Below are 10,514 nucleotides of genomic sequence, written 5' to 3'. Positions count from 1 at the left end.
AATGATAAACAAAGCCTGACTACACAGGGGCATGAAACCACTGACACAAAAATAGTATTTCTTTACAAAATTGACCTTTAAATGAAAAAATATACTACTATCTGTCTGATTGTGTTATTTTGCTTAATTGTAGATAAGGATCCAGCATGTCACGTAAGGTTTTGTGTGCGGTCACTTCCTCTCTGTCTGTTCCCTATGGGGTAAGGTTATATTTGGAGGCTGGAACAGACTTACGTAAACCATTGAGCAATCTCCTTTTGCCTGTGAAATCCACAGCTCCTTCTGTGTATAACAGTGTTTCAGACTCCAGTTTGTACTTCTGTTTGGCAGTTCAGGGTAATGAAGCTACAATGGACATAATCCAAAGCTGTGTCCTGTTTTTGTGGCTGCATACACTCACCTCTGTGAGCAGTGAAGGTAAGACCAAGTGTTTCATGTAATATGTATTATTCAATTCATTCTCTGACAGCAAATTTATATTTATTTTTGTTTATTGCTATCTCGCAGATTGTACACTTCAGGACTTTGTAAATGGGGACCTGTATGATAGAAATTTTAACACAGTTGGTCTGCAGTCCAGCTACTCTCCTGGAGAGGAAGTAAGAGTGGGCTGCACTGTTGGTTATACTGGCTTTTTCAAACTGCAATGTATGCGGGGTCGATGGCAGGCCATAGGCAAAGCATGTCAACGTAAGTTATCAATTGTACTGTTTGGAAATAAATATTTATTCTGCCATTATGTGTGTTAAAATACTTATATTTACACAGTGTTGTTTTTTGAATATGTGCACATTACCGAAGCAGGCCAGATCTTATTGTATTATTATTGTTGAATTTATAAGATACAATATTCAACAAAATACAGTGTATTATTATTAGTGGAAGAACCATTTGTGCCATCACTGCAGTTTGGGCCAATGTACGTCACTGTAATATATATACAATATATTTACAAATGTTCTCTCATTAATATGTTTTAAGGGAAATCATGTGGTCATCCTGGCGATGCGCAGTTTGCAGATTTTATTCTGGAAGGCGAAGATTTTGTCTTTGGGTCGCAAGTTGTATACACCTGTCACAAAGGGTATGGAAATATTTATTATCATAAACCAATACTGTTTCTTCTTATATATTTCTGTGCTTTTTAGTATTATACTGTATCCCTGTAATTTGCCCTGCATAACAAGGTGTGCAGTTTCAGTTTGGCTTCTCTTCATAAGACATTTCCATTATTCATTTTCTACATTGCACTCGATTCAGTTATCAAATGGTCAGTCGCAGAAACACCCGTCGTTGCATGGAGAAAGGCTGGGACGGTACCCTTCCTGTCTGTGAAGGTACGAGCTGAAATAAAAGATCTTGATCACACACAGAGGGAACTGTCTGTGTTTATTTCTTAAGGTCGATTAATTTAAAAAAAAAAATTGCCCATCCAATTCATTTTTCTATCTTGCTTTTCCTTCCAGCCCTGCAATGCCCAGTGATATCAGCAGACAATAATGTTCAGATGATTGGTGATGCAGATGAGGCAAACTATGGCAACGTGCTTCGATTTACCTGCAGGTCCAGCAATGAAATCCTGTATGGGTCACAGCAGATCTATTGTAATGAGCATGGAGAATGGAGTGATGAAGTTCCAAAATGCAGAGGTACAACAGGCTGAAACGAAAAAAAGGGAGGGAAAGGGGAAGACAGAAACACACATAAAACACCATTAGCCACTATTAATCAACCACTAACTACCTACTGACCACTTTTTTTATCACCATAACAACCAATCAGTTAGACATGACCTATATAGTGTCTGCACAGTTGTTGAACTTGGACCCAAAGCAGATAATCAGGGATTATGTGAAATGCTTCCTTTCTATAGGTACTGACCAAAAACCCAAAATATCCAGTGTGCCCCAGATATTTTTACCTAACCTACCCTCATGAAACCCCAACCCGACTTTAACATCACGTTAAAGTATTTCTAGTAGTACCTTTATTCAGGAATTTTTACTTTATCACCAGCTGCTCTCAAACCGGGGACATTTCAAACTGAGTGGTTACTGTTACTTATGCTTTTCATGAACAAATGTCTTGGTTGTGTGTTTTTCTTGGACAGAGGTGACATGTCCGGTACCAGTGATTGAAAATGGATATGTGCTTGGAAATATCCAAGAGTACAAACAACATGAATACTTGGAATTTGAGTGCAATCCGACATATAAGCGCTCTGAGGCCAGAGATCCAACATGCACAAGATTAGGTACAAGAGCAGGGTGGAGCCCCACACCTGTGTGTGAACGTAAGTGTAAACTCAGTAATCCAAATTTGTTAGTTACATCACCTTTACAAAATGTTGCTGTATGAATTGAGGTTGTGGTTTACTTGCTGAAATAATCAGAAAATATGTTTCATTTCACAACAAATGCAGCAATAACATGCAAACTGCCACAGTTTCCAGTCGGAGGAGCCACTTATGACCCTCCTTTCAGAAATGTGTTTCCACCTGGTGGAACAGTAAAAATAACATGTGGAGACAACTACTACATTTCCCGCCCTCAAGACATCTCAGCAGTTGCTACATGCAAAGATGATGGAGAGTGGAGTTTCGAACTAACATGCAGAGGTACAAAACTCTGTGGGCTTCAAACAGACTGTCTCCAGAGACACATTATGAGATTGTTTTTGGTGGTTTGTCAACACTTGATGATGATTTCCAATCATATCTCTATTAATTGAGATTAACAAGTCTCTCTCTTATTCTAGAGGTTACATGCAACCGTCCACGAGACCCAACTTTGTATGACTGGAGGAATTGGGATCAAAGAGTAATGTTGCGGGATACTGTACGTTATTCATGTAGGGGAGGCTATAAGAGAACAGGTGGTGCCACTGAGGCCACATGCACCAGAGATGGGTGGAGACCAAATCCACTCTGTCAAGGTACTGTGAAGTTGACTTTGTGTTATTGTCATTAATGTTAATTTTCTATTCATATATATTAAATGAGGAAGGAGCTTTTGGTCCAGACTGGATCAATGTTTTTACTCTAAAGCTTATTTTCCACCAAAACAATAAAATCCCAGAAACAAAGATTATATTTTCAATCTGTCCTGGTCCCAGTCTATGGCGTTCATTGCAACAGTAGTTATTTGCCTTTACATGAAATACAAGTAATGATGCCCTGTAGACAGTGGAGACCAAAAGTAAATCTGCAACTTATGTGTCACGTTGCCTGTTACTCCATAAATCTGAACTACAAAGCAATGTCCCATTCACTCCCATACACACTCCTCCCCCAGAAATACAGGAATAACTGTTGCTAATCACATTCAGAAAGACGCAACGTATTTATCAAGCTTCAAATAACTGTTTTTTCACTTCATTCACACAATTTCTAATGAAAACTGCAGACATTTAGATATTGTGTTCTGTGGATGTAGATTGTCCAGACTAACAATGGCATTGTTTCTGTCAGGAGATGTTGCTGGTAAATTTTCTAAATGAGTTTTTTTTAATGCTGCACCACAAACTAAAATCCACTGACCTCTACTGCCATAGTGACATTTCAGAGACAGATATTAAACTGAATCTAACTGTCTAAATAACTTTTTCAGAAATTACTTGCAACAGACGTGATTTCCAGAATGCAGAAGTTCAAAACCCTCAGCAGATATACAGGAACGGTGAACGGGCCAGTTATGTCTGCAAGGATGGTTATAAAGGAAATTTTTATCTAACCTGTGAAGAAAATGGTTGGAGAGGGCAACAACAATGTAGAGGTAAGGAAATGCAGAACGATACATTCACATTATTTTTTTCTTTTTGCTTAGTTTTGTTCTGTTTAGTCTTTTTTCTGTTTGTACTGCATTTTCATGTGTCAACTGATTTTATGTATGAAAGCCCTCCATCTGGGCTGATGAAATCCCTACAGGGGTCTGAAGACATCAGAACAGATACATGTTCAATCTATAATATGTAAAACATGTGTCACCACAACTTAAAGTACGGTGGCCCTGAGAGCCGAACATGTCTGGGACTTTTGTTCAATGACCAATTGTGTCTTTAGAAGTTAAACGCATTGAACAACAAGGTTCATCACTTTCTTCTTTTTACTTAGTAACTTATTTTTTGCCTTAATTCCAATAGTGAGAGAGAGATTTTTTTTTTTTAAAACACTTTATTAGAAATGAATTGAATGTTTGAGATGACAAATATGTGAATAAAGTGGTTATGTAAATCACATTTTAAAAATTAATTATTTAGTAAAAAATTGTGCAGATTATGTTTTAGTAGCACCAACATGTTTTAAAACCCTCAAGTTGTTTATAAAATCTAAACTGTAACCAGAGTCTGGCCCCGAGGTTGGCCTGCCACACTGTCTTTGGCCTCCTGCCCCTCATTGTTTTCTATTCTCTTTTTCCTGCTAACATAAATCGCCATCTTTGCTTCTCCTGAGAGGAAGTTCAGGAGCTGCCACTTGTTTTTGTTGCTTTTGTTGTAGCCAGCTCCCATGATAAAGACCCTCTCAGTAAAAACAACGATAAAGAGACTAAAAAGCAATGTTAAAAGAGAGAAGAGCTAAGTGAGTCTCTTACACTCAGTAAAAATATGAAAAACTGTCTCACATTGATCACAAAAAAGGACACTTGTTTTAAAGCAGCAGGATTAAGATCAGAAATAAAAGTCTCTGAATATTTTATATAACTAAACTATCTGAATCTGATTTTCCAACTCTTATGTGAAAACAGAATGCAGCTTCCACTTCCCAGTAACCGTCTCTACATTTCTTTTTTTCCAGCGGTAACATGCAAAGTAAAAAATTACAACAGCGCAGACATTGATGGAAGAGTTCAGTCAGTATACAGGTACAATGACCAGGTTGAGTATGTCTGCAAGGACGGCTTTAAGGGACGTTTTTCTCTAACCTGTGGACAAAGCGGTTGGGTCGGGTCTCCTGATTGTACAAGTAAGAAATTACAATGCATAATACAGTTAATAGGACAAACACTGTTTTTTCTTCCCTTTGTAAATTATTATTGTTCATGCTTATCCCACAATTACGGATGTTTTTAACTTCCGAACATTGTATAAAGAAAAAAAAAAGAGTTTCTGTTATTTCAGATTATTAGGAAATGAATCACTACAAGTAAAAACCACAAATAATCTGTGATATTGGAGCAAAAAGTGGTTTTTCAAGGATAGCAATGACAAAGTAAAATGTGTGCAGTGCCTAAGGTTTGCAAGCGTCTTTCACTTGTTGCTGCAGTCACAGATTAGAGAAAGCTCCGGTTAGCGAGCTGAGCCGTGTGTCAAAGGTAAGGCAGCAAACATCACTGAGGATGTAATAAACATCACAATCCTCTACATTAAACACCACACTCTGATGAACAAGTTCATCTGCTGGATCAAGACAAACCAGGCAAGAGAGAGAGAGAGAGAGAGAGAGAGAGAGAAGCTAGCGCAAACAGCTAAGCTAAAGTAACTAGCATCTGAGTAGCATGTAAACAACTGCTGAATTAACGTGCTAAAAGGAGCAGAGAGCTCTGAGTGCTGGAGCAGAACTAGTGTAAGTTTAAATGTACAGCAGGTAGTTAGACACTGTGATGAAGAAAACAGCAATGTTAACCGTGTTCAGACAGTAAACTACCAGTAGCAGAAACTGCAGAGACTGGAGATGAGACACTATCCTGACGTCAGCACGTGAACGGCCACTAACTACTGTTACTGAAGAGACATTTTACTACAGTAGAAGTAAAATCACTGTGTAAAAATGTTCTCAGATAAAAGTACAAAGTAAGTCAGTTAAAATGTCTCTGAGTAAATGTGTTACATTTTTAAAATGCTGAGGGGAGGGGAAAAACATGTTATGGTGATAATGATAACGTATGATAAAACTACAGTTTTATCATAGGCAGGCAGTTAGTAATATCTATTAATGCCCGCCCCCCCCCACACACACACACACACACACACACACACACACACACACAGGATTGAGAGTTTTGATTTGCAGTACATACAAATAAAATTATTAAAAGTAATCATTGTAACTGTATTTTCCTGTTTGTACTGAAGTGGAAAATGCCAGAACAAGTTCTTCTTATGTGAAAACCAAATGCAGCTTCCACTTGCCAGTAACCAGTCTCTACATTTATTTTGTCCAGAGGTAACATGCAGAAGAAAAGATATCCCATATGCAGACATTGAAGGAAAATCTCGGCAGGTATACACGTACAGTGATCGGGTTCATTATAATTGCAAGGATGGTCGTGAGGGAAGTTTTTCTCTAACCTGTGGACAAAATGGTTGGGAAGGGTCTGAAGATTGTAGAGGTAAGAAACTACAATAATACAAGGACAAACACAGTTTTTTTCTCCTATTGTTGTTCATGGTTATGCACAATGACAGATGTTTAACTTTGGCTTGCCCAAACCTGTGAGGCTTAATGACTTCCAATCAATTCCAAACATTGTTAAACAGTTGCACTTACTTCAGACACAGTTAAAGGACAAACACTATTTTGTTAAGACGTGTTGAAATCTTTTATTAAAGAAATAGTCAAAACTGTTGGTTAAATGTTGAAGTTAACGCTTAAGAAGAAAAAAGGTAAGTAAAGCTACACCAACGTTCATGCTTGAAGAAATTTTGTCTAAGAGGACCTTGTTGAATCATAATTGATCATACTCCTGGTTCAGAGGCTTGACAAAATGAGTATACATATATGTATGTACATATACTGTTTGCATATATATATATAAATATATACTGAATCGAGTTCTCTGCCTAGGTCTCTTTCGGGTTGATGTAAAATAAAGCTCATCATTTCCTAGATATCTTTAGAGGAGAAATCTTCAAAATAAAACTGTGATAATAATGATTAAAAAGTTGTACAAAATATTGTGTGTGTGCGTGTGTGTGTGTGTGTGTGTTTGTGTGTGTGTGTGTGTGTGTGTGTGTGTAGGAAGAGTAAGAAGGGTGACATTTTTGGGGCCATAACTCATACATGTCTTTAGTATGAACTTGGCTGATGCCAGGCCAGGGATGTCGGCAGCATAAACTATCTGAATCTGATTTATCAACTCTTATGTAAAAACAAAATGCAGCTTCCACTTGCCAGTAACCGTCTCTACATTTCTTTTTTGCAGAGATAACATGCAATAGAAAATATTTCCAGAACGCAGACATTGAAGGAACAGCTAAGTTAGTGTACAAGTACAATGAACGGGTTCAGTATGTCTGCAAGAATAATCATGATGGACGTTTTTCTCTAACCTGTGGACAAAAGGATTGGGAAGGGTCTGAAGATTGTAGAGGTAAGAAACTACAATAATACAAGGACAAACACAGTTTTTTTCTCCTGTTGTTGTTCATGCTTACCCCACAATGACAGATGTTTAACTTTGGCTTGCCCAAACCTGTGAGGCTTAATGACTTCCAAAACAGTTTCACTTACTTCAGATTATTGAGAAATAAATCACTACGAGTAAAGACACAAATAAACTGTGATGTTGGAGGAAAAAGTGGTTTTCTAAAGAACAGCAATGATACAGTGAAATGTGTGAGGTTTGCAAGCATCTCTTACCTGTTGCTGCATGCATCTTATTATTTTATTATTCTTCTCTTGCATCATTTCAAACTGATTCATTAATAAGTGACACTGGGGGACAACAGGTCAATGCCTCATTTCCATCTTTACAATTAGTCAGGAAAAAAAGGGGCCTTGCATTTTACATTTTACAGGTTGTACAGGTTTATATTCTTAAAGGATTGGTAAATGTTCTGTATTCATGTGCTCATTCTGGAGGACTGCGGGATATGAGACAAGACAAGAAGTAGTACCATGAATTAGTTTCAAAATATGTGCGATCATACACACCTGAAAGGAAACTCCAGTCCTGAAATACAGTAGATAAAGAACTAGTCAGGGGATGCAGGAAATCAGAAATCAATTGTCGAACTGTGTCAAACTACTTTTCACAGTATGGAATGTAGGTGTGCGTCTGTTTTACAGAACTTAACAACAACAATGCATGAGAACAAAAGTTACAGCCACAATGTACTAAGATTAAATGTTACGGGTTCACCAAACTGATTACAAATGATCCTTTGGAGGACATGAATGTGTGGATCAACTGTGAATTGTAAATGTCTGTGCAAAATAAAATGTGAATCATTAAAGTGGGTGAGAACTTTGACCTGCTATAGCAAAATCAAGCATTTAACAAAGTCATTATGATTTCTCTTCTGAGCATCACAAATGTGAAATATTTGCTTTACCACTTGCATGGCTAAGAATATGTTGTTCCATCTTTTGATTGATGCTCTCTGGATGTAACTTTTTCTCTGTTTTTAGTTCATACAGAATGTAAAAAACCCGACATTCAACATGGATTTATGGTTGGCCCATACAATGAGACACTGTACTACACCTGTGAGGAAGGTTATAAGCTTGTGACTAAACCCTGGTGGGGTGAAACCAAATGTGGCAGCAAGGAGGCTCTTGCACAGTGTATCGGTAATGAATATTTAATTCCTTACAGGTCCAGTTATAACTAGCATAAAGCAAATGGACCACAGTGGCTTGTTAATGTAGAATATTAACTTTTTTATTTAGAAGATGAAATGAAGTTTTGGAATCAGTGAAGAGTTTCATGTATTGACTTATAGTCATGAGTGACTATACAAACACCTGAAAGACAAGAAAAAATGAGTAAAAATGTGTTTCATTGCATCCACTGCAATCAGTGTCCCTCTTTCTCTGTAAGTTGTATTATATTGGCCCACCCCACCTCCAAGGCTTCAATCACGACTCATCGCTCTCTCTCCTGTCAGGCTCTTGGAAGCAGTCAGAATGATTCAGCTGTCTTTTAGGACTCATAATCTGTAACAGCTGTAAATTTTGGCTGTTTGACAGATTTTCTCCCTGGTTCATTTCTGTAGTAAAGTTGTCAGGAGACTCTCATCATGAATTTATTTCCTCCATGGCAGCAAAACATGTTACATTAAGGCTACAAAACAACCCATAATCCAACAGTCTCTGTAGAAGACCGTGCTACACGAGTACTCTCTCCACTCAACAAGAATATCTGATATTATGAACACATTGTCTAGTCCTCAAACGCAAGATGACCCTCACTTTTTCAAACCTGATTTCCAGTATAAAAACATTGTCTTATATTCGGGCCAGTTTGGTATTTTACCTTTTTAAATACAAGGATATTAACAATCAGTATTTCTTGAAGGAGAGCTCAATCCCACACACTATCACAAACTGGCTGTACATTGGCAGCCAATGCATCTTGCCCCATTCCTCATACAAAGCAAAATCTGATATGACCCCTGCCACAGCACATTTTGGACCAGGCTACATGGATGAATTATATGTTATATGTATATGTTATTATATGTTCAATTTTATTCACACTTGATTTTTTGAAAGAGTGGCAGCACTGATAAAGGATCATTTTGAATGAAGAGATTTTGTTTATGTTGCTAATATTATTTAGTAATATTCCAGCCTAATTGTTTGTTACTGTATCAATTCTAGAGGAAAGCGCATGTGGAGAACTTCCTGCGATTCCTCATATGGAAGTGGAATCTCAACGTAATAATTATATGCACGGTGAAAGTGTCACAATTAATTGTAAGGAAGGATACGTCGCTCAGTTTGTTCGCTTAACGTGTGATGAGGGAAAATGGAATGACAGTGAAACATCACTCGAAAAAATCTGTCAACGTGAGTCATCCTCATTCTTATTTTATCAGATGTAGGCATTTATAAAGGTTATGAGGTATAACCTAGTACTGAATATGTTTTCATCTCTTCCAGCTATTCTCAGTCACTGTGCTCCCCCGCCTAAAGTTGCTAATGCTGTTGTTGTGACTTCACGTCAGAAGGAATACACGTCTGGCTCTGAAGCAACTTATCAATGCCGTGATCAATATACAATCAAGGGAGTCGCCACAGTTACATGCATCAATGGGACATGGGGGGAGAGGAACTTTACGTGCACATGTACGTACATCCAAAAGCATTTGAAATTGCTTCAGATGTGTCAGGAGAAAATGGTGTAGGTGTAGATGTAGGCATTGATAGAGAGATTACAAGGTATAACCTAATACTCAAGTGTTTTTATCTCTTTCAGCTAATGGCAATCCCTGCCCTAACCCACCTGAAGTTGCACATGCTGTTGTTGAAACTTCAGATCAGACGGAATACACGTCTGGCTCTAAAGTAACTTATCAATGCCGTGATCATTATACAATGGAGGGAGTCGGCAGAATTACTTGCATCAATGGGCAATGGGAGGAGGAGAAGTTTACATGTAGTCTTGCACGTACGTACATCCAAAAGCATTTGAAATTGCTTCAGATGTTATATGAGAGAGTTCAATTAGTTCAATTTCATTCAAACTTGATTTTTTTTTAAAAAGTGGCAGCCATGATGCAGGATAACTTTGAATGGAGAATGTTTGTGTATATAATGCTAATATTATTTGCTAACACGATATATACAAATT

General features: G+C 37.7%; 1 protein-coding gene across 1 annotated transcript in view; it reads left to right on the top strand.

Annotated features, from left to right (window-relative positions):
- Positions 1-292: 292 nt before the first annotated feature.
- The window catches only part of cfh (complement factor H), a 34,936-nt gene continuing 24,714 nt past the window's right edge, over positions 293-10,514 (top strand). The window contains exons 1-17 of the mRNA XM_022753135.1: positions 293-417; positions 508-690; positions 982-1,084; positions 1,261-1,337; positions 1,467-1,649; positions 2,111-2,293; positions 2,423-2,617; positions 2,758-2,934; positions 3,609-3,773; positions 4,793-4,960; positions 5,230-5,309; positions 6,116-6,326; positions 7,140-7,307; positions 8,348-8,509; positions 9,542-9,730; positions 9,824-10,009; positions 10,140-10,331. Coding sequence (XP_022608856.1) covers positions 351-417; positions 508-690; positions 982-1,084; positions 1,261-1,337; positions 1,467-1,649; positions 2,111-2,293; positions 2,423-2,617; positions 2,758-2,934; positions 3,609-3,773; positions 4,793-4,960; positions 5,230-5,309; positions 6,116-6,326; positions 7,140-7,307; positions 8,348-8,509; positions 9,542-9,730; positions 9,824-10,009; positions 10,140-10,331 — 2,689 coding nt within the window. The 5' untranslated portion in view covers positions 293-350. The remainder of the gene's footprint in view (positions 418-507; positions 691-981; positions 1,085-1,260; positions 1,338-1,466; positions 1,650-2,110; positions 2,294-2,422; positions 2,618-2,757; positions 2,935-3,608; positions 3,774-4,792; positions 4,961-5,229; positions 5,310-6,115; positions 6,327-7,139; positions 7,308-8,347; positions 8,510-9,541; positions 9,731-9,823; positions 10,010-10,139; positions 10,332-10,514) is intronic.

This window comes from Seriola dumerili, unplaced genomic scaffold (genome assembly GCF_002260705.1).
Source record: "Seriola dumerili isolate Sdu_G_001 unplaced genomic scaffold, Sdu_1.0 BDQW01000189.1, whole genome shotgun sequence".
Taxonomy (NCBI): Eukaryota; Metazoa; Chordata; class Actinopteri; order Carangiformes; family Carangidae; genus Seriola; species Seriola dumerili.
This window is presented reverse-complemented; position numbering and strand designations above follow the sequence as displayed.